The 24,788-nt window shown below is 45.4% G+C and overlaps 1 protein-coding gene across 1 annotated transcript in view; it reads left to right on the forward strand.

Moving 5' to 3' along the window:
* The window catches only part of LOC146861630 (uncharacterized), a 337,542-nt gene that overhangs the window by 16,674 nt on the left and 296,080 nt on the right, over nt 1-24,788 (forward strand). The window contains exon 2 of the mRNA XM_085646461.1: nt 19,336-19,537. Coding sequence (XP_085502587.1) covers nt 19,496-19,537 — 42 coding nt within the window. The 5' untranslated portion in view covers nt 19,336-19,495. The remainder of the gene's footprint in view (nt 1-19,335; nt 19,538-24,788) is intronic.

Below are 24,788 nucleotides of genomic sequence, written 5' to 3' on the forward strand. Positions count from 1 at the left end.
CCGACCCCTCCGGTGCCGCCCTCGGCGCCGCCTTCGGATGACGCCGTTCACCGGTTTATTCCCGGTCTGGGCCCGGTGCCGATGGATGAAAGGTACATCTTCCGCCCGGCTCCGACCCTTCCACCTTTATACCAGGAGTTGGAAGACGGAGACGACTGGGAGGGGTCTGAGGACTCTCTGGCACAGCAGTGCCAGTTATCCCAGGACTGGGCAGACGAACTGGTTGATGCCAGTGTTCTTGATACCTCTCCTGACGCTGGCTTCATCTCTCCTCCCTCTGTCGCTACAGAGGAGGGTGCTACGTATTCTGTGGTGTTGCGCAAGGCTGCTGAAGCCCTCGGGCTGGAGCTTCCTGCTGTGGCCGTGAGGACTAATCTCCTCGCTGAAGTGCTTCAACCGCCGGTAAGCTCCTCGGAGCCTCTGCTGCAGTTCAATGAAGCACTGACTAACGTTCTGATGGGCACCTGGTCCAAGCCCTCCACAGTCCCTCCTGTGGACCGGAACGTGGCCTGGCTCCACCGCCCTGCACCGGGTGACCCCAGTTTTCTGTAGGTGCACCCCACGCCCGAGAGCCTGGTTATCCAGGCCTCTACTTCCCAGACCTCCTTCCCGTCCGCTCCCCTGGATCGGGAATCCTAAAGGTTGGAACAGTTTGGGAAGAAACTGTTCTCCTCCCTTAGTTTGGGGTTGCGGTCTATCAACACCGCGTGCCTTTTGGACCGTTATGCCCACTCCTTTTGGGATATGGTGGAGGAAGTGCTGCCCCAGTGTCCGGAGGAGGCCCGGACACGGCTCGCCCAGGCTCTTGCCGAGGGGCGGGATGTGGCATGGTATTCAATCCGATGTGGACTGCACACAACGGACTCGCTAGGCAGGGCAATTGCGACCACGGTGGCGATTCGTTGCCACGCCTGGCTGAGGTCCACGAATTTCTCCGGGGATGTCCAGAGCACCCTCATGGACATGCCCTTTGATGGCCGTCGCCTTTTCGGCGACAAAGCTTATAGTGCGCTGGAGCGCTTTAAGGACTCCAGGGCTACGGCCAAGTCCTTGGGCCTCTCGGCCCGCGCCCGCAAACTTCCGCCTTTTGCCCCTTTCGTGGCCAAGTAAGGGGCGCCCCCTCACGTCCGTCTAGCCAGAGGCCGCAGAACCAGCCTCAACGCGGTCGCAGATGTGGATTCCGCCAAGGCGGAGCAGGGGGACAAAGAGCCGGCCCGTCCACATCTGCCCCAGCAGCATCCGCCTCAAAGCCCTCCTAGTCCGAGCTTTCAGGCCCATTCCACGCCAGTGGGAGGCAGAGTTCGGCATCACCTGCTCCATTGGCGTACCATCACGTCGGACAGGTGGTTGCTGCAAATCGTCCAAAGGGACTACTCCCTCCCCTTCGAGGCGACCCCTCCAGCCATGCCACCGCAGTACCACCGCATGTCGGGGGATCACTTGCAACTTCTGCAGTAGGAAGTTACGGCCCTCTTGGTGAAGGGGGCCATCGAGCACGTTCCTGGCCCAGAGGTAGGTCGGGGTTGTTACTCCCACTACTTTCTGGTTCCCAAGAAGGGCAAAGTGGGCCTATGCCCTATCTTGGACCTCAGGAGCATCAACGCCTTCCTCCGGAAGGAGAAGTTCAAGATGCTCACCTTAGCTCAGGTTCTGGCTGCCCTAGACCCTGGAGACTGGATGGTTACGTTGGACTTGCAGGACGCTTAGTTCCACATCCCTGTCCTGCCGGCCCACCGGCGTTACCTGAGGTTCACGGTAGGCCACGAGCACTTTCAGTTTACCGTGCTCACCTTCGGCCTCACCAGTGCCCCTCGGGTGTTCACAAAGTGATGGCGGTGGTCGCAGCTCACCTGCGCAGATTAGGGGTTCCAGTCTTCGCCTATCTCGACGACTGGTTGTTGAAGGCGGTCTCGCCCCAGGCAGTCGTCTCCCACCTCCAGACTACGGCCGACCTCCTGCATTTGCTGGGGTTTTCCATCAATATGCCGAAGTCGCATCTGAGTCCCTCCCAGAAGCTCCTCTTCATCGGAGCGGTTCTGGACTCAGCGCAGTTCCGGGTCTATCCTCCGGAACAGCGGGTTCTGGATATTCAGGCTCTGATTCCGATTTTTCGGCCTGTATCCCGGGTTTCGGTCAGGTTGGTGCTGCAGCTTCTGGGCCTGATGGCCTTCTGCATCCTGCTGGTACATCACGCCAGGTGGCGGATGCGGGCTCTGCAGTGGGATCTGAAGTTTCAGTGGGCCCAGCATCGGGGCAACCTGTCCGATCATGTCTTGATCTCAGAGGGCACTGCAAGACAGTTGCAGTGGTGGCTCATGGACCGCGATTGGGTCAGTGGCAGATCCCTCTCCCTACCCCAACCGGAGCACGTAGTGGGGATGGATGCGTCCCTCATGGGATGGGGGGCCACATGGGAGAGGCGGAGATCAGAGGCCTCTGGTCTCCGGCGGAGTCCCGGCTCCATATCAACCTATTGGAGCTGCGGGCGATCCAGCTTGCACTGAAGGTATTCCTTCCCTCTGTTCGGGTAAGTGTAGTGCAGGTGTTCACGGACAACACCACCGCCTTGTGGTATTGCAACAAACAGGGCGGGGTGGGGTCGTGGACCCTTTGTCAGGAGGCTCTGCGCCTCTGGACATGGCTGGAACATCAGGGCATCACACTGGTGGTTCAACACCTGGCGGGCTCTCTGAACGCCAGGGTGGACGAACTCAGCCGCCGGTGCATGATGGATCACGAATAGCGTCTGAACTCGGACGTGGCGCAACGCCTCTTTTGGCAGTGGGGAGAGCCTTAGTTAGATCTATTCGCCACCGAAGAGTACGCGCAATGTCAGCAGTTCAGCGCGTTGGAATTTCCAAGGCGGCACTCGCTCGGAGACACTTTTCGTCGCGAGTGGAGCTGCGGTCTGTTGTACGCCTTTCCGCCTATACCACTTCTGCCCAGAGTGCTTACGAAGATCAGGCGCGACCGGGCCCAAGTCATCCTTGTGGCTCCGGATTGGGCACGAAGATACTGGTATCCCGAGCTACTCAGTCTATCGATCGATCCCCCGATTCGACTGCCTCTTCAGGAGGACCTTCTGTCGCAGCAGCAGGGGACGGTCCTCCACCCGAACCTGTCCAGCCTCCACTTCCATGCGTGGAGATTGAGCTGCGGCAGTTGATGCCATTTGACTTGCCTCCTGAAGTCTGTAATGTTATTCTGGCAGCCAGGTGTCCCTCTACAAAATCGGTATACGCCTGCAGGTGGAACAAATTTGTGGCATGGTGCACAGCAAAGGCTGTGGATCCCCTTTCCGTCCCTCTTTCTGAGGTTCTCCTCTTCCTTCTTTCCCTGGCCCAGCAGGGCTCTGCTCTGGGCACCCTCAAGGGATACCTTTCGGCTATTTCTGCTTTCTTACGGATTCCTGATCAGCCTTCTCTTTTTAAATCCCCTGTTGTTTCTCGATTCTTTAAGGGCATTACTCACATGTTTCCTCCTGTCCCTTTCGTAATGCCTCAGTGGGATTTGAATCTAGTATTGACCTATCTGATGTGCGCTCCCTTTGAGCCACTACATAATTGTCCCCTTCACCTCTACTAGAAGGGTGAGTGAGCTCCAGGCTCTCTCTTCTAAGCCTCCTTTTCTTTCTGTCTGTTGTATTCTATGTAATGTAATGTTTTAACATTCATCTCCTGCCAGCTGAATGTGTATGTGATGTCATCAGCTGATGTCACAGGTGGAATGTGATGTGCAGCTTAGCAGACTGGCTGAAGATGAAGGTGGTTGGCAGTTCAAGAGCTGTGTAGAGTTATCAAATAAATCTACTTTAATTCAACTGTTCCTGAGTCAATTACTACAGATTTTTGGCGACGAATTTTCTACACAGCTGAACCCACCATTTGCCTTTTCAATTCAAGCAAGAACTTTCTTCAAGAATCAAGTAAAGGTTTTATCAAGTATCAAGCTACCCAGCCTGGATTTAAAAGTTTCTGCTTTCAAGAATTTTTGCGTGGATCTTGTCTTCTTCAAATCGATTTTAGGAGCTGCTGTGTTTTGCTACTCTCGCTTCTATACTAACACTGGGTACTTGCCCTAGCGGAAAAGGTGATCTTTCGAAACTATTTCAAGGTGTTGCTGTGTCCTACTATACTCGTTTCCTTTTAAAGACTTGGATCAAGCAAGCTGAAGAGGCGACTCGTTTTAATTGGGAAGCTTTCGCCCTGGTGTCCGGTTTCGGGAGACTTCGTTGGATTTTCTACCCGTGAGCCTAGTGTTTTGGTGTTTGTTTTTTTTTCTTCTCCGTGAGTCTACGTGACACTTTTGGGATTTTCGCCCTACTTGTGCCGAGGTTGGTGAGCCCATTGACTGTCGTGGAGGAAAAATGTATTCTTTTTCATCAATTACCTGTTTGCGGAACGCGCAGTCCTCGCGCTGATATTTGGATTTAAACTTGCAGCTTCTCTCCTCGAGGATCGCCATTCTGTTGAGCACCCGCATCCAGCACTCGCGCATGCGCACGCGTGTTCTAACACTCGCGCATGCGCGTGAATGCAAATGTACGTCTTGTAGCGTCTCTGCAGAGAGTCTGAGCACGGGTCTCTATTGTCACAGCACCTACGTCATCCGCGTTTATCAAAAGGATTTCCTGATCAACGAGTGTTCTGTTTCCGTGGAAACCATTATTGTCTGACTTCGTTTGTTAAGCTCTGTCAAGCAGGAAGAGTTTTGCCAACCACGTATTTTCTTCTTTGGCCAACCAACAGACTGTGGTTGCCAGTAGCATTTTGGCACTTTGGAGAATATCGATTTTGGTATTGGAAGTGCTAGTTATGGACAATTTTTTTTTTCTTTTCTTTTATCAAAAGTTTATTTACGAAGAGGTTTATTAACCAGAGACTCAACTATCATTATTTTTTTTTTTTTTTTGTCTTTCTCTTTCTTTTAACATTCTTGTTCAAAGGAGTATATTGCTATAGAGATATTCGTGTGGAGCATTTTACAGCCTGTTTTTTTTTCAGGGTGTGCTATTCTATGTTTATGGTTTTTTTTTTGCAGCTTCAGGATTTATTCTATTTTAATGTTGTTTTCAAGGTCATATATTCCTGTCACTCTTAATTCTGTTTTCAAAGGGGTATATAATACTGTAATCATTCCATATTTCTATTCTTGACTGTTTCTACCTTTTTCTAGTCATGTCAACTATGCAGTCAATTAATGCACCTCCTGCATTTTTAGAAAGCCCAGGGGATCCGCCTGTTAAGTGGGATGTTTGGTTCGACGCTTTCGAAACCTATTTGGGTGCGATTGGGGCACTTAGATATCGTCCAGAAAGGAAAAAATATCTCCTATTACATTCTCTTGGGTTCGAGGGCAGGTCAATTTTTAAACATCTACCTGATTTAGCAGATAATGGGGTAGAATTAGATGAGTATCAAATAACTGTATCAAAACTTAAAATTCGTTTCGACAAACAACCCAGTTTGATTGTACTTAGGCACAAATTTTTCAAGAGAAAGCAAGCGGAAAATGAGGATGTTGATGCTTACATTTCTGTTCTTAGAAAGTTAGCTGCAGTATGTGTATTTGAGAATTTTACTGAACAACTCATTCGTGATCAATTTGTGTGCCATGGGAAAGACAAACAGATTAGACAAAAATTACTGTCAATGGACAATCCTACACTAGATGAAACGATAAAGGTGGCGAAGAGTATTGAGACTTCTCAAGTTTCGTTAAAGGAACTTGAAGACAAACCTCCTGATGCTATTAACTTTGTAGGGGGTGTGAAGAAGGACAAGAGCAAATTTAGTAAAAGTTTCAACAAGAAATCTTCAAATAGCAAACCTAATGTACCTATACCAAGCAATGTCTGTTTGCGTTGTGGTTATGCGTCACATGCTAAAGGGGGAAATTGTCCAGCTGTCAATTCAGTTTGCAATTTTTGTAAGAAAGTGGGACATTTTGCGACTGTGTGTCTAAAGAAAAAATTTCAAAAGAAACCTGTAGCTTGTGTGGTAGAATCTGCTGATGAATCTGAAGGAGAAGTTGTGTCTGTTGTTCATCAGGCAGTTTCTGGTGAGGAAACATCTATTCCCCTCACTGGTGATCCCTCATGTTGTGTCGATCCAGTGGTGGAAATAGTTGTAGGAGACAAGAAAATCAATCTCCTTGTGGATTCGGGTGCCAGAATCACCATGATAACTCAGAAGTTATTTCATGAGACCTGGGGTAGTAGAGAATTGTTTCCACCTGATCGGTCTCCAGTTTCTTACGAAGGACGGAAAATCGAATTGTTAGGCTTTATGGAAGATTTTTTTAAGTTTCGAGGGAAGGAAGATCAGAGGGAAAATCTATGTAGCGGTCAAGGGTTTGAACATTTTGGGGTGGTTCCACCAGGGTCTGTTTGGTATGATTCTGAGACCTGGAACAAAAGAACAGGTCATGTTAGTCACCTGTGAAGAGGAATGCTCTAAGTGGAAAAATGATTTCCCTTCTGTGTTCTGTAACGATCTGGGTAAAATCACTGGATTCAAACACAAAATAATTGTAAAGGATGGAGCCATTCCAATCAAACACAAGCTCAGAGGTGTTCCGTTTAGTATACGAGAAGATCTGAACAAAGAAGTTGAATCTTTATGTGATAAAGGAATCATCGAACCCACTGAGTCTTCTCTCTGGTTGTCGCCTTTGGTGGTTGCCAGGAAAAGGGATGGACAGTTGCGTGTGTGTGTGGACCTCAGGTCTCTCAACAAAGAGATCTGGGTTGACTCCCATCCTTTGCCTAGAATATCAGATTTGTTCACATCCATCAAAGGGGCTGCTGTATTCTCGAAATTAGACTTGGCTAGCGCCTATCATCAAATAGAGTTGCATCCGGATTCTTGTGCCCTAACAGCTTTTGTGTCCCCTCTGGGTATGTTTCAATATCGAAGGATGCCATTTGGTCTGGCCTCCGCGGCTTCAGTTTTCCAGAGGGTTATGCAAAATATGTTAAAAGATGTCGAAGGAGTCATTGTTTTCCAGGACGATGTTCTTATTTATGCCAAGGACAATGAATCACATGATGTCATTGTCAGACGGGTCCTTGAAATATTCAAGGAGCGTGGTGTTGTATTGAAGTCTGAGAAGTGTAAATTTTTGTGTAGGGAAATAGAATATCTGGGACATATGTTATCTCATGAAGGTGTTAGACCCAGACAAGGTTTGATTGATGCAATTTTGGAAGCGCCTGTGCCAAAGGACAAAACTGGAGTTAAGTCTTTATTAGGGCTTTTAGAGTATTATTCGAGATTCATTCCGAACTACGCGTCTATAGTAAGGCCTATTAGCAGTCTACTTATGGGTTCGAGGAAGTTTCTGTGGTGTACAGGATGTGACCAGGCGTTTAAGGAAGTTAAGAATATTTTGAAAGACAGTGAGGCTCTTACTCCTTTTGACCCAAATCTTCCTAGTTGCATAACTGTAGATGCTAGTCTGGCAGGGTTAGGAGCAATACTTACTCAACAGGATGGTAGTGTGGAAAATACCGTGGCGTTTGCTTCTAGAGTGCTCAGGAGTGCTGAGACACAGTATTCTGTTATCGAGAAGGAATTGTTGGCCTGTTTGTGGGCTATAGACAAATTTCGACCATATGTCTGGGGAAGACGGTTTTACTTATTTACGGATCACAAGCCTTTAGTCTCTATTTTGTCTTCAGGTCCGAGTAAGTGTTGTACTCCTAGAATTACTAGAATGGTCAGCAAACTTCTGCAGTATCAATTTGAAGTTTTCCACATTGCTGGGGGTAAAAATACCAGAGCAGACTTTTTGTCTCGCTTTCCTCAGAGTAGTGGACATAGTGAGGGAACTAGTTTTCAAGATTTGAATGATGAAGATAAGGAAGACTGTTTTGTAGCTTCATTAGATATTCCGGTTCTGGCAGTTGGTTCTGAATCTGACTGGAGGAGTGCATTGTTAGAGGATCCTCTGCTGCAAGAGGTATGCAGACTTTCTAGAGTTCGGTGGCCCAAGGAAAGATCTTTGCCCACAAATCTTCAAGCTTATTGGAAGGTTGAATCTGAGTTATCTGTGGAAGATGGCTTGTTGATGAGAGGTGACAAACTTATTCCACCACATTCCTTGCGGCCCAAGATTATCAAAGAGGCACATGAGGGACATCTAGGAAGCACTCTCACCAAAAGACGAATACGTCAGGATTTTTGGTGGCCTAGTATGGATGTTGAAATTTCAACATTGGTTGAAAGCTGTTTGGTGTGTCGCACATCGGAGAAAACTATGAAAGTCGTTACACCTCCTTTGCACCCTATTGAGTGTCCGTCTGGCCCTTGGGTTAAAATAGGGATTGACATTATGGGTCCTTATGAGATACTTCCATTAGGGTTGAAGTACATTTTGGTAGCCATGGACTATACGTCTAAGCGGCCAGAAATCAAAGTAGTCAGAGATGCTACGTCTTCGAGTGTTGTCAAGTTCCTAAAAGAAATATTTTTAAGGGAAGGGTTTCCACAGTATCTTGTGTCTGATAATGGGACGCAATTTCTGAGTGATGAATTTCAGTCTTTTCTAAAACTCAGTTCTGTTAAACACCTCAAGAGCTCTCTTTATCACCCGCAAACGAATGGTCTTGTTGAGAGAATGAAAAGGGTTGTGGGTGAGTGTATCAAATGGGCAGTGAGCGGGAATCACGATGTATATAAGTCCCTTGAGAGTATGTTATGGTTCTATAGGACCACGCCTCATTCCTCGACAAAAGTGTCTCCTTTTGAGATACTTAGGGGTAGGAAGGCTAATACCAGTTTCAGACCAGGTTGGATGAGTAAATGGGTAGAATCTTTGTGTAATGTGGAGGGCATCATGGAAAGGGTCAAAGTCAACTCTGATATGGCTCAGAGTAAAGAGAAATCATGGTTTGACAAAAAAAGGGGTGTTAAAATTGTTGCTTTGTCTGTGGGCGATTTTGTACGCATCAAGAATCCTGGGCATACTAAGAAGGGGCATTGTAAATTTGGTAAATCCTGTTAGAGTTACTCGCATTTATAATAATGCTGCCCAGGTTGAAGGGGGTTGTTGGTGGAATTTATCCAGATTGATTAAAACAAGATATCGCCCAACATCAGAGAGTGCTAATTTTACAAGTAGAGAGGACAGTTCTTTCGAGCCTTCTGTGGGTCAGAGTAGGACAAGTTCGAGGGTTCGTGTTGTTCCCCACAGGTTTCGTGACTGATGGTATGTTATGATGCATGACACTATATATTTTGTTTTTTAATATGTGTTTTGGAGAAAAGGAGGTATGTGATATTATTTGTTTTGACATATTGTTATATGCATTGAAATGTTTATTTTATAGGTTTGTGTACATTTTGTTCTGTAGGTTTTATTCTGTAAGGTAGGAAGTTGTTGTTATGTTATTGTTCCTTTTCTTAGGAGAAAAGGAGGTATGTTGTATTCTATGTAATGTAATGTTTTAACATTCATCTCCTGCCAGCTGAATGTGTATGTGATGTCATCAGCTGATGTCACAGGTGGAATGTGATGTGCAGCTTAGCAGACTGGCTGAAGATGAAGGTGGTTGGCAGTTCAAGAGCTGTGTAGAGTTATCAAATAAATCTACTTTAATTCAACTGTTCCTGAGTCAATTACTACACTGTCCATCCGGACAAAGTTGTTCTTAGGACTCGTCCTTCCTTTCTCCCTAAGGTGGTAACTGTCTTTCACATCGGCCAGTCTGTTACACTGCCCACCTTCTTTCCGCCTCCGCATCCCTCGAAAGAGGAAGAGAGGCTCCTCCGTCCGGACCCAAAACGGGCACTGTCCTTCTAACTGGACCGCACCAAACAGTTCCGGGTGGACGACCGATTCTTTGTTGGTTACGTGGGCGCTAAGAAGGGGCGGGCAGTGCACAAGCGAACCATCTCTTGGTGGGTCGTTTTGTGTATCAAGGCCTGTTATTCCTTAGCTAAAAAGGAACCTCCTGTAGGGCTGAGGTCCCATTCCACCCGGGCCACAGCAGCGACCACTGCCCAGGGCCGGGGAGTCCCCTTGCAGGACATTTGTCAGGCAGCAACGTGGGCCTCGCTGCACACGTTTGCCAAACATTATTGCCTGGACAGCCAAGTCCGGAGAGACTGCTTCTTTGGCCGTTCTGTTCTCCAGGACTTTCTGGTGTGATCTTGGTTCGCAGACCCACCACCGGGGTTGGTATTGCTGGGGTATGTATCTATTCTAAGGTGAGGAATCTAACTAACGTGTTTCTTTCAGATGAACAAGTTACTTACCTTTGGTAACGATATATCTGTAAGAAACATTAGTTAGTTAGATTCCTCACCGCCCCACCCATCCTCCCCGTTCGGCGAACCGATATCTAGGGTTGAGGTCATCCCTTTCAGGGCCCTAGATTCTTGGCACCAGTGTCAGTCTCTTGCATGGCTCTGCATTCCTGGCGCGGAAAGCTATGTACAAGAACTGACGTCAGCACGCGAGGGCGGCCTCTAAGTACTACAAAGTCATCAGAGTCGAGGTCGACTGGAAATGGAACCAAAAGAGTTCAAAAAGTTTAGTCAAAAAGTGACTAAAAGGGTATGCTCTTCCCGGATCGGCGATTACTGGCGCGGAAAAAAGAACTAACGTCAGCGCGTGAGGGCGGTGTCTCAGTACTCCGACGACGTCATCCCAGCGATTACGATGCCGACGACGGACGCTGAGCCGCAGACGACGCCTAGCGACGCGCAAGGGTATTGCTGAAGAAAAATCTTTCTGGATCCAGCCTGACGCCTGGGGATATTCTAAGGTGAGGAATCTAACTAATGTTTCTTACAGATATATCGTTACCGAAGGTAATTAACTTGTTCATTGGGCATACAGTAGTGCACCATTACCAGAACTCCTCAACACTTGAATCCCCCGCCGCTTCTCTGACCTGCTTACCATCTTACCTCACTTCCTCTTCCTCCAGGACGTGACGATGCACGAGGCCACATCCAATCCAGGGGCCCACCACGGTGCCACAGCTGCCAGTAGCAACCACTGCTGTGGGCAGGCCCTTCGCCCTGGGACTGATGAGAGTGTGAGTCACAGTGGTGTCTGAAAGCCGCGCCTCGGGAGGAAATTAAATGTATCCAGGCAGCAGGGGAGGCAGATTGTAACGTTGTAGCACTCTGACTCCAGAGCTGAGCAGTCAGATCTTTAACTATTAACTTACTGAGCCAGAGCCCTGCTGGCAACGCAAGTCTGTAGAAAGCAACAGAGCCGGCGCACAGATGCTACAGGCGCGCGCTGGCACCGCCGCGTACCCAGTTTCAGACTGGCATGATTAAAAATGCGTGACAATGCATTTCAGTGCGGTGATGCGGACAACCACACTGAAAACCGTTTGTGTCACACCTGATGCGTGATCATTGACAGGCATGTATGCCAGTCATGACAGGAACCTAGAGAAAGCATTTGCAATGTAATAGGTCTCGCATTTGTGAGGGTTTGAGCTATTGGCCTTGTAAATGACAATGCCTTTCATTTATGTGTTGTGAAAACATGCAAGTGGTGCGTAAACACGTACTATACTTATTGCTTCCAAGAAGCAAGGCTGGCAGTAACTGCACCTATTTTACTGCCAGCCTTGCTTCTTTTTTTTAGATTTTTAAAACATATAAATAAAAGTCCTTTTCCTTTACAATGTCACTAGCTTAAACTCACACAAATGCGAGACCTGTTGCATTGCAAATGCTTGTTATATATTTACATTTGCCCCCACTAAAGTGTTGCAAAGAACACAAGCTTTATATTTCTTAAATGTTTACTATTTTAATGGCGGGTTGGTTTGAGCAATTGACCGTTATATGTGGCAAACATGTGCAACACTATAAATCCAAGTGAACAACAGAGCAAATCATTTCACTGCTGAGGCCAAAAGAACTTGCATCTTCTCTTCCAAACAACTTCCAAACAGCCAGGTGAATAGTGCAGACGAAAACTGTCTCGCTCTGAAACGTATTATCCCTGATGTGTGCACCTGCTGTACACATTTCATGTTTCACCAACAGGGACTTCGTGCCCTAACACAGCAGGTGAAAGGCAGGTAGCATCACTAGGAGGGCACTTCCTGGCAAATGCTCACACACATGACATCATGTTACACAAGTGCATATCTGTGAGAAGTTTCCTTGTAAGGTGCGAGTGGCTGACTCAACACGTCAATGAAGAAGATGGTTTGAAGTGGGGTTAACCATTAATGACTGAACTAGGTGAATGGAGATGCCAGTGGCTGCATCATAAAAATAAAAAAAAGTGCTTAGGCAAGGAAATCAAGTTTACAGCGCATGCTCTTGCATAAAAAATCGTAGCGTCACTCAGCAATCAAGCAATACAAACTTGATGAAGTTTCTAAATAAATATTCATAAAAATTACCAGTAGTTAATTTGGTAATGCATAAATAGTAACAAAAGCAAAGCAGTGCGATAAAGTTTAATAGATTTTGTTAAACATCCAAAATGAAACAAACTTCAGGACCCGTTAGCACCGGCAGACAGACACAGTGATGTTCTGCATCTAGAACAAGTAACAGAAAGCAGCTCACGGAAAGCCCATGCAAACCATTGCTGGCAGCATGTAGGGGTATTGAACTGTATATTTCTCGTCGACACACAACAATCAACAAAAGGACAGCAAAAAGCATCCACTCTATTTAACCATACCATACAGTTTCTTTTTGAAAGTGGGAAGAGACGTCTGCGAGGATTTCTAACAGCAGGTTCAGTGGCAATGGAGACAGAGGCTTGGTCTTACTGGGCTCTCTCCCACCCCACCCATCCCTTAAAACGTGCAGTCTGATTGGTAGCAGTGGAAGTGGAACTGCAGCGCCGCTGCTGCTTTTTAAAGGTGGACCAAGAGAGATTGCATGAAAGTGAGTGCCGTGAAACAAAGCGCAGCACCCATGCCCATAAAATATATTGCGTGGCTGTGAGTAAAGCAGCATGCTAGTAAATAAGTAATTAGCGCCAGCACCATGTTAGCCAATAAGTAATTGTCGCTGGGCGCCCGTGCACACAAAAGGAATTGCGTAGATGCAAGTGAAGCGGGTGCCATGTTAACAAAAAAAGAAAATTGGAAATGCAGTCGGTCTGGTCCTGCCGCTGTACAGGCATGCTCCCAGACTGGGGAAAGGCGGATGAGGGGGGCTGGAGCAGGGGTGGACTGATGCGAGGAGAGGCACCCCGAGCGGCCATTAGGAGTGTGCAAGGAACTTTATAAACACAAGCAGCCTCCATCCGAGTGGGCTGCGAGAGCACAGTCTGCTTCGTTTTGAAGTTAAAATGAAACTGATACAAACGCAATAACAGAAACCATAGCAGCAGTGGAGTTACTCCATAGAGAAAACTAATACGCTTTACTCCTCATAAAAGCACAATGCATCACAGCCCGCAGCTCTGCCTAGTAACACATTAACAGCGACATTCTGGGAACAATGCTTACATGGTAAATAAGCATTGGAAATGCAATTGGTTTGGTACCCGCGTGCTTCGAGGCTGTGGGGGAGGTTGGCTGAAGCGAGGAGAGCCAACCCGAGAAGCCATTAGCAGTGTGCACTTGCAGCCCACTCTTTGCACTACCCCCCATTTCCTTCAAATTATAAAGTACCAGCAAGTTCCCATTATAACGACTTTCACGGCAACTGTGAGATGTTGGCCTGGTATATGATGTCCACTAATTAAAGTGGGCACCGTGCATCAGTCCAAACAACCCTTATGGTGATTTAAGAGGTCAAAGATAACGTTAGAAAGCTATCGAAGTGTTGGCTGTGGAGAGCAGTCTTCAGGCTTAGCCTTGAAGGAATGTTAAGCAGCTTGTTTTACCAGGATACAACCTTAATATATTGGTTAAATTAAAGGAGACCCGCACAGTAGTTATAAAAATATGTATTTATTATTATAACACACCTTAAATACCTCACAGTATCTGCCACACGCAAATAAACGCAAAGCACACAATACTATAACACAGAAACAAACGTAAGTAGCACTAATACACTGGAGGCTCCAGGGGGAGACCAAACCATATACTAAAATAGTGGTATAAGAAACATGACTTGAGTCAAGACAGTGTCTAGAGGTTGTAGAATTGCTGGGACCCCAAGGAACCACCCAAGGTGAGTAAGTAGGGACCCCACGGAGGACGGTTGCAGTGTGAGAACAAGACTGCGTGCTACGTACAATTCAATAGGAGAGTCGCAGTTGCAGTTTTACTGTTTAAGGACACTTCCCAGTGGATTACAAAGAAACCCTTTGGAACTTAGAAGGTTGGAGAGCCACCCCACTCGTGGATACCGAAGTACCAGAGTTACCTATCCCAGTGAAGCTGGGTGCATAGGACTGAAGTGGCGTTGGTAATTGCTGTCGTTCTCAATGAGAGTCTTCAAAGAAATGCCACTGCTGGAAAGAAGAAAAATGTCCGGTGGAACCCACAAGTGGATTCTTGAAGGAAGGAACATGAAAGCAGAGGGGACAGAGTCTGGGTCACTCAGGAGTGACCGCAGGCTAGCTAGATGAATGCCCACTGATGTCGGGTGCTTCAGGTGTGATGATAGAGACCTTGACTCTACAGCTGCAGGGACCAGGAGACATCGAGGATGACAGGAGCTGGATACGAGCTATCCTTCAAAGGATGTCGAGTGCTGAGGGGTCAGTGTCCGGCGGGAGCACCAACAAGCCTTGTTAGCGGCAACCCACGAAGGTCAAAGAAGGTTACGGTCTGGCCCAGCAAGGAGCAGAGGACTCACCACAGCAAGGGTAGTCAGGGCAGGCCTGGAGCAACCAGGGGAGCCCAAGTAAAGCAGTATTGTCCCTCAGTTGGACCCACAGGCCGAAGTCATAGGAGTCGCTAGGGGACCTTGTAGCAGTTTCACAAAGAAATAGCTTGCAGGGCACAGAGTGCAAGGAAGCCGGAGTCCTTTTTACAAAATGTGAGCAGAGGTGGGGGCTATCGATAGCCCAATGCACGAAGTTGGAGAACCCCACCCAGCATATGCACTTGTAAAAGTATGCGGTGCACAGGGGTTCAGGTTATGTGGTCCCCACGAGGGATACTGGTGTCAAACTCAGTGAGAGGAGAGCTTAACCTCAAGGAATATAGGAACCCACCTCCTGTGTTGTTGGAGCTTTTAGAGTCCGCAGAAGCTCAGGATCAGCAGACCGGTCAGTTGCATTACGGTGCCTGCGAATGCAGGGGAGTGACTCCTTTACTCCCAAGGGAGATACTTCAGTTGTCCTTGATGCTCCACGGGTCCTACACGGGGCCTGTATGGTGCACGGGCACAGACGAGGGTATGGACGGAGAGGGAGATTAAGTCGGGCCCAGTCTAAGTCCATCAAAGTCCAGAGTATCCAGACAGTCGAAGGTCAGTGGTTTCTTGTTCAGAATCTTGTCCACGTCGAATCTAGGGTCCTACAGGAGAGGGTTGGACAGATTTAGGCGACCCTCCCAGGCGAGGGTCAGGACAGTGGGGAGGTTACTCCCATGTCATTTGTCCAGTTTCACACCAGAGCAGGAGCCAAAGGGTCCCAGGACTGGTTTGAACTGGACTATGCACACCAAATGTGCCCCTCGTGCTGACTTTCAGGCACTTTGGAAGTGCACCCACCCAGCCCCAGTACACTAAATCTTGTCTGGGAGGTGGTCACACCTCCCTGTGACAGGATGCCTATTGTGCTGCCTTCCTCTGCTCGAGCTTGGCTCAGCAGCAGGAGGGCAGAAATGTGTGTCTGGTCAGCAGCAACCATTTTGTACTGTCTAAGTCAAGAAGGCTGGTACCAGGAAGACCAGGGTCCTACGAAGCTTGCTTCTGAGGGGTGGAATCATACCTCCCACACCGGTTACTGGTGTGGAGGTATGATTCCAAGGTGTTTGATACCAAACACAACATGGTTTGTTGCAACTGTTTTCGAGATAGCATATAATGCACCTCTACCTATATGTCTGGCTGCGTACCCGACAACTCGGGAGAATGGTCTCCGAAGGTTGCAGGGGTGCTCATGCAGGGGCACCCTCTCACGTTAAACCCAGCACCCTGCCTTCAGGATTGTCAAGGCCTGCTATAGGTGTGACTTATGGGTTTTAAGTGTAGTGACCTATAGATATATTAAACCTATATCTAAAGTAAGTGGTGCATGCCCCATCTTTCACACGCTGCACTGGCAGGCCTGTAATTCCATTTTGCATGGCCTCTCCTGGGTAGCATAATACATGTTGCAGCCCATGGGAGGCTTCTGGGGAACCTATGCCCTGGGTACATGTGTACCATATACTAGTTACTGAGTACATGGCATACCATTTTAGGGATAAAGCAGATAGCCTGGGGGCCTGATTAGCAGGATCACAGTAAGACTAGTCAAAAACAATGTAAAATCAAGCAAAAAGTAGAGGTAACCATATGAAGCCGATCCTGTTACAATGGTCTGTCCTCAGGATCGGTTTGTTGCTAGGAATGGTCCACCTCTTGATCTACCCAAGCCTAATAGCCGTAATGGCACAGGTCAATGGAAGGATCAAGTGGGGGAAGGAAAGGAAGGGAGCAGCTGGGAGGGAGATCTGAAATGACAAGCACAATCTTAAATACCTCAATCACAGAAAATATGCTTGCAACAACTGTTACTGAATAGAGCCACCTCCTATACCTATACCTGTAACAAAAAAGAATAACACTTGTAGAAGATGGTACTTCTATAAAAGGGGGTGCCTTCTGTGTGTAACACTAATTGCTGTGTTATAGCTGCATTGGAAAAGAACATAAAGGAAAATACACCATGAGCACAAATCAATTTCATACATTAATTGACTTACGATTTTAAGAAGGCACTGGAATAATATCACTAAGAACCTGCCCTTTTCTAGACGCCACTGTACATCACAGGGATAGAGCGTAGTCCTCTACCACTCATAATACCCCTGTTAAAACAGAGCCAGAATAACACAATGATAAAACCTTGTTCCTACTACGAGACATCCAAGCAATAACAAAAACTACTGCGTATATTCCACAGATATGGTTACTCCACCCTTACATATGATCCACACAGTCTTGCATATGATGCAAAGGTTTGAGTACTCCCTGTGTATAGGTGCTACCAGGGAGTAAGTATACGACCTGTAGACCGGCTCCAGTCCTCTGAGTAAAGCGACTGTTAAGCCATCAAGACATAACTAGAAAGAACAGAAAGTGCGCACTCAATTTTCAACAAGTTGATAATGTAGACGGTCGGTAGTTGGTGCAAACAAATAAATCCCCCCGAGTAGGGAAATTAAATGTTCAGAAAGTCAGCACGCTCCTGAATAGGAAAGTGTCATTCGTATTGCACTCAGTTTGAGATACAAATTCTCTGGGTAAGTGAAACAAAGTAAACGAAAGTTGAATCCAAAAGTCAATTCAATTTATTGAACCATTTGTTCAAAGTAATGTAATAGAATTCTTTTCATTCTTATTCAAAATCATTAATCCAACTGCCCAATGCATTTTGGGCTGTTTTAGCCCTTCTTCAGGGGCGGCGCTCTAAAAAGGACAAGGTCAGGAGTCAGTTTCAGTATTCAAAAAGTGAAATTAGAGAGTTGCAAAGTAAGTGGATTAGAGAGAAGTGCTGAGAAGAGTAGAAGCTAAAAACACCGGTAAAGTGCACTGTTGTGAGGGGGTATATCGTAGGAACGTGAACAAGGCGTTCGCGGTGAATTACGGTGAAAAGGACGTTCGTAGTAAATTGTGAAGATTCAGAAACGGGTTAGTGAGTGACCTCGTGAAACGTTGACACGTAACTCAGACGGTAGAATTGTCAACCTCTAAGCGGTGATAATCGGTTCAACTCCTTATAAAATCATACCGAAACAGAAAACTAAACGTGTGTTAAAATCTACGTGCATTAATGGGTAGGATAACAATGGTGCGTACGGCGGGTAAAATAGGAAAAAACTATGGTAATTCGAAAGGTGAATAATTAACTTACGGTCGGTGGTGTCGGTTAACGAATTCTCGAGTAGCGAGGAAAGCCGCGTCTGTACGCTATGGTGAGTGTAATGGATGGTAGTCATGTGATAGTGCAACACGTGAGTATTTAAAGACGTGAATTAGTTGAGAACTACAAGGGAGAAAGACTCGTAGTTCGAATGGTGAAGTGAAGCCGGCAAGCTAGGTACAAGTGGGTTGGTGAAAATAACGAAAATTGACAGCATAATAATAATACGCAATCGAATGGTAACAAAGAAAAGTTATCAAATATCACTGGCACATTAATATGATGAACATAAAATCATAGACATTCATAAACGTGACCATGATGCACAAACGAAAAGTGATATAAAAAAAGAGCGACTTGGCTAGTATCCAAACTGAAACACATTGGTAATCATAAGAAAAGTTCAACCATTAAATGAATCAGTGGTGCGGGGTCACAGGATGTCCAAAGGGGGGATGATTTAAGGTTCGTGAATTGCATTCATGGGTGGAGACATCAAATTTACAATAAACAGCCCAGGTCTGTCAAGAAGACGCTTACCTGTATCTCTCGCTCTTTTATGACGACGAGCAAGCCCCAATCCACCCGAACACTTCCCGGAAACAGAATTAGGGTTAACCTCTGTCCTCCACGAAGTCTTCGGAGGGAAAGGGGAATTGGAAGGAAAAAGAGAGAGAGCGAGTTCTCCTAGGCTCCGGTACTTCTAAATTCTGGGACTGCTGCACCAAGGCTCCGGTGCTTCCAAATTCTGGGACTGCTGCTAAGAGACTTGTTGATAACCAGTATCTAAAACATATACAATACAAAAGTTATGAGCACACCTTATTAAAATGCACTTGAAAGCACAAGTGTACCAACAATAACAATAATGCATGTACCTTGCTTAGGAACTCTCTTTTAAACCCTCTTAAGTAAAGTGGAGTGTAGCATGTGAACAAATATGGTCTTGGTATATATGTCTAGATATCTGCAAGAGAAAACACAATCATGAGATTCCAGCACGTGTTTACACTTCTTACTATATGTTATTAACACCTACAACTTCCTTGATTAGTTACCTTTGCACATGCCAGCACTTATGATAATAATGTCCACAAGTAATTATGGGTCTCAACAGGCTTTTACCAGTTCAAGAAGCCTTTACGTAATTATGAGTCTCAATAGGCTTTTCCTAGTTCAATAAGCCTTTTAAAATGTCAAACAATGTGTCCTCCTGGATAACTTCTCCAGAATGAAATATCCAAGTTGTTCTATTGTTCCGGTTGATTTTAATCTGTTCCAGGTAAGTAAACAAAGTCATTAACACTCACCGAGTGACAGCTGTGCTTGTTACACTTATCTGTGCTTGTTTCTTTCTTTCAGGGCTGTGATGTCACCGGAAATTCAGGAGCGGATGAAAGCCTCGACGAGCTGCGTGAATCTGGGAGAGCTGGTCTGCAGAGTGATCCTGTTGCCAGCGCGGTTCGGGGAATGCCAGGAACGCCGAGGATTGAGAACTGCTTGAAGCGCCGAGCAGTGAAGGATGTTAGCAGCCGAGGTCCGGGGATGCCAGGTATCGACGCAGGTAAGCGCGAGTCTCAGAAAGACGAGACCAAGCGCGTGTGTGGAGTTGGGAGTGGTTTAAATACTTTGACAGCTCACGTTGCCAACGGATGCTTACTTGCACGTGTAAGCGTTTACACGTGAAAACGTGTACCCAGTCTCTAGACGAATGCTCTTTGCAATTATTGTACACGTGTTGACATTTACGATCTGCCATGTTTCTCAGGCTGCTTACACGTGTATACAGTTGTAACGTGTATTTCAGGAATTCACTCATGTGACTTCACCACCGATGCTTGTGCTATCATCATATTTTATAAACGTAAGTCAGACAACTTATACATGGTTACATAAGTCAGATAGCTATACATGGTTCTTCCTAGCCAAAATAAATTACATGTAAGTACACAATCTGATGTTACAACATCCCTAGTTAACCTGAGACCCTGGCGTGAATCTGGATCTGAGTGCCCATGACAGTTCTCCCCCGCAAAGGCCAGGTCTTGGTTTGTCAGGATGAAGAGCATGGTATTGTCTCACTAAACGAGAGGCATGCACATTAACTGCTGGTTCCCAGGAACGTTCAGTTACATCGTATCCTTTCCAATCTATGAGGTAATATAACTTTTTATTAAGTGTTTTAGAATCTATTATTCGATTCACCTCATATTCCAGATGGTCACCTATAATGATCGGGGGAGGGGGATTATCTTTTCTAGTACCTGGGTAAAAGGGTTTCAAAAGGGAAACATGGAATGTAGAATGACAAGGATATTCTGGTGGGAGATCTAACTTCACAGTTACTGGGTTTAGTACTTTTGTGATACTGAATGGGCCAATAAATCTTGGTTGTAATTTTCTGGGACCTTCTAATTGAATATTACGGGTGGATAACCACACCAAGTCCCCAGTCTGATAAGAAGGTTCCAAGGAGCGATGTTTATCAGCTTGAATTTTAACTTGCATTTTGTTTTGGGCTAGACATTTTCTTGCTTTTTCCTGAATAAACTGCGAGGCCTTTATTTTTTCGGATACTGATGGTAGCAGGGGTTCAATATCTGGTTTTTTAGTTGGAATACTACGAGGGTGGTGACCAGTAGTGAAATAAAAAGGAGAGCATCCCAAAGCGGAATGAACAGAATTATTATAAGAAAATTCCGCCAATGAAAGAGCTCTATCCCATTGAGAGTTTAAAGTTGTAGTGAAACATCGTAGAGTTTGTTCAAGATATTGATTCACCCTTTCAGTCTGCCCATCAGTTTGAGGATGAAAGGCAGAGGACAAGGCGACCTCTATTCCAAGTTGATCACAAACTTTTCTCCAAAACTTGGAAATAAATTGGGGGCCCCTATCCGAAATAATTTTGCTGGGCAAGCCATGTAACCTAACTATATGTTGCAGGAAAATGTCACAGAATTCACTAGCTGTGGGTATTTTCGTTAAAGGGATAAAATGACCCATTTTAGATAATAAATCTACAAACACTACAATTGTGGTGTGATGATTAGACTCTGGAAGATTGGTTATAAAATCTACACTAATAGTGTGCCATGGAGTTCTTGGAATAGGTAGTGGATGCAAAAGACCAGCTGGAGCAACATTCACAGATTTATTTCGAGCACAAACTGGACATTTTTTAATATAGTTTTGAACATCTTTCCTTATAGTATTCCACCAGAAGTTTCTTTCGCATAACTCTAGGGTTTTGTGAATGCCGGGGTGCCCGGCTAGACCTGAGTCATGATGCCACACTATAATCTGTTCTCTTTGTTCTTGTAAAGGAATAAACAACCTGTTCTTGTGAAAAAAGAAGCCATCCTGTATTGAATTATGTTTTCCTTTTTTCCACTCATTCTGATTAATTGTCAGGGACTCTTTCTTAACTGAGTCCAAGAATGTATCTGACTGAATTACAGCTACTATACGTTCAGTTGGTATGACTGTTTGGATCTTATCCTCTAGTTTTGTGGACTCTTTTTCACTTATCCTAGATAAGGTATCCGATAACACCTGTTTGTGACCAGGCCGATAAGTGATAAGGAAATCAAATTCACTAAAAAAGCGAAGCCACCTCATCTGCCTTGGAGTCAGTGCTTTTACTGAGGTAAAGAATTGCAAATTTTTGTGATCAGAATAAATTATTATGGTGTGTTTTGCCCCTAATAAATGATGCCTCCACTCTGAAAAAAACATTTTTAATAGCCAACAACTCCCTTTCTGCAATAGTATAATTTTGTTCAGCTGGTAAGAGTTTTCGAGAATAAAATGCCAAAGGGTGAAGATGACCGGTCTTGGGGTCTTTATGCATTAAGACTCCTCCCACTGCAGTTTGAGAGGCATCTGCCTCAATAAAGAATGGTTGATCTGGATTGGAGTGGATTAACACTGGAGCTGAGGTAAAAGCCTTTTTCAAAGTCTGAAATGCTAAATTAGCATTCTCAGTCCAATGAAACGTTTGTCCCTTTTTTAATAATTGAGTAATAGGGGCCACAATTCTAGCAAAGTTTGCAATAAAAAGGCGGTAGAAATTGGCAAATCCAAGTACTCTTTGAATGTCTAACTGAATTAGGAACAGGCCATTTTAATATGGCATCCACTTTTTTGGGATCCATAGTGATGCCTTCAGGTGAAAGAACATAACCTAAGAATTCCACAGAGCGGGCATGGAAAACACATTTCTCAGGTTTAGCATAGAGAGAATTATCTTTTAGTCTTTGTAAAACGGTTCTGACATGTTTAATATGTTCCTCAGGAGTTTTGGAAAAGATCAAGATATCGTCGATGTAAACTATTACACAAACATCGAGGAGATCATGAAGAACTTCATTTATGAAATACTGAAATGCCGCTGGGGCGTTACATAGCCCAAACGGCATAACAGTATATTCAAAAAGACCAAATTTGGTACGGAAAGCCGTTTTCCATTCATCGCCTTCTTTGACGCGTATTAAATGATAAGCGCCACGAAGGTCCAACTTGGTATAAATAGTTGAACCCTTCACCTGTTCTAAAAGGACAGGAATCAAAGGAAGGGGATATCTGTTCTTAATGGTGGCTTTGTTAATTGTACGATAATCAATACAAGCCCTCAAATCTCCGGATTTCTTCGCCACAAAAAAAAGTGGCGAGGATACAGGTGAAGTGGAATGTCGGATAAACCCTTTTTCAAGGAGCTCGTCAAGATACTGTCGCAAATACTGATTTTCTGGTTCAGTTAGAGCATAAATACGACTGCAGGGTAAAGGTGCTCCGGGTATTAAATCTATCCTACAGTCGTACGTTCTGTGAGGTGGAAGTTTTGAAGCTTGGACGGGATCAAATACGTCCAGAAAATCTTTATAGTCATGTGGAATTAAATCAAGGTCAGCATTGGTACTAGCGCAATGCAGTGGATAGATAGGATCTTGAGCCTCTTGATAACAGTTATTCCGACAAAAGGCGGAATCCAATCTCACAGTTCTATGGACCCAATCGATATTCGGGTTATGCTTTTCAAGCCAAGGAATTCCTAAAATTATCCCAAAAGTTGGTGTGTCAATTAAATCGAACATTATTTGTTCTGTGTGTCCATTTTCACCAACTATTATCAAGGGAGCGGTATGAAACCGAATCATCCCTGAAGATAAAGCAGACCCATCAACGGCTCGTACCGGTTCTGGTTCGGCCTTAGGTAATTGTGAGACTCCTAATCTTTGTGCTAACTGGATGTCAAAAAAGTTTCCGGTTGCTCCGGAGTCAAGAAGAACAGGTAAAATATGTCGTTGCTGCACAGTAACTATAATTGTCATTAGCAACATCATGTGTCTTGGAGTAGTTCTAACTGTGTTGTTTACGTGTTTTGAGATCTGGTTACTCTTTTTTCTCGGAGAGGCGATCTCAATTGTCTCCGAGATGACTAGTTTTCCGATTCGGGGTTTGCTGATTGAGCTACAGCGATGTTTTTCTTAGTTTGTGGTTTAGCTGTGCATTCTCTGGCAAAGTGTCCTGCTTTACCACAATAAAGGCATAATTTTTCCTTTCGTCTCCTATCTTTCTCTTCCTGAGACAAAGGACCTCTAAGACCTCCGATTTGCATGGGTTCAGGTTCACTATTCTTTGGTTCTTTCTTTTCTACCTTGAACATAAGTGATCGGAAATCAGGCTTGCTTCTTTCCCCTTTCCTCTCACTTAATCTATGATCCAGCTTAACGACCAGGTCTACAAACTCTGTGTAATCTTCAGGTAAGTCTACAATATGTGCTAAGGAATCTTTTAGGTCGTCTCTTAAACCTCTATAAAACAAGGAGGTGCGTTTTTCTTCAGGCCAACGAGTTTCTGCAAGGAGTCTATTAAATGTGGTTACATATGTAAGAAGGTCTTTGGTTCCCTGACGGAGGTTTAAAAGCTCGTTATCACTAGATTGTAGAAAAACATGTCGTGCAAACAAACGTGTCATGGTTTCCTTAAAAGTGTTAAAATTCTGTAACAGGGGGTCATTGTTTTCTATTAATGGAATAGCCCAGTTGGCTGCTACCCCTCCTAAATAAGAAATCACAAAAGCTGTTTTTGCAGAATCAGTATTAAAAACCTGCGGTTTACAAAGGAAGTGAAGCTGACATTGACTCATAAGTGCCGCAAAGCGAGAATTATCCCCATTAAAACCTTCTGGATTAGCCAAAGGGACAGGAGTAGGAGAAACCACGGTGACCTGTAAATTATGTCCTGTTTGTTGTGTACTAAGAGGTGGATTTGGTGGAACAAATTTGGGAGGGGCCACAACAGGACGTGTACCAGACAACTTTGGTAAACCCTGCTCGATGTTTAGCAACTTCTTCTCTCAATAACTGATTCTCCTGTTTAACTTGTTGCATTTCGTCTTGCAACCCTCTGATTATCTCAGTAAGTTGTGCAAGTTGTGAATCCTCCCCATGGAACTCCATATTTGCTCGTCGCCAGAGAAGAGCTTTTGTGTGTGTGGCTTGGTCTTCTGTCAAGAAGACGCTTACCTGTATCTCTCGCTCTTTTATGACGACGAGCAAGCCCCAATCCACCCGAACACTTCCCGGAAACAGAATTAGGGTTAACCTCTGTCCTCCACGAAGTCTTCGGAGGGAAAGGGGAATTGGAAGGAAAAAGAGAGAGAGAGAGTTCTCCTAGGCTCCGGTACTTCTAAATTCTGGGACTGCTGCACCAAGGCTCCGGTGCTTCCAAATTCTGGGACTGCAGCTAAGAGACTTGTTGATAACCAGTATCTAAAACATATACAATACAAAAGTTATGAGCACACCTTATTA

The sequence above is a fragment of the Triturus cristatus genome, chromosome 3_1 (genome assembly GCF_964204655.1).
Source record: "Triturus cristatus chromosome 3_1, aTriCri1.1, whole genome shotgun sequence".
Taxonomy (NCBI): Eukaryota; Metazoa; Chordata; class Amphibia; order Caudata; family Salamandridae; genus Triturus; species Triturus cristatus.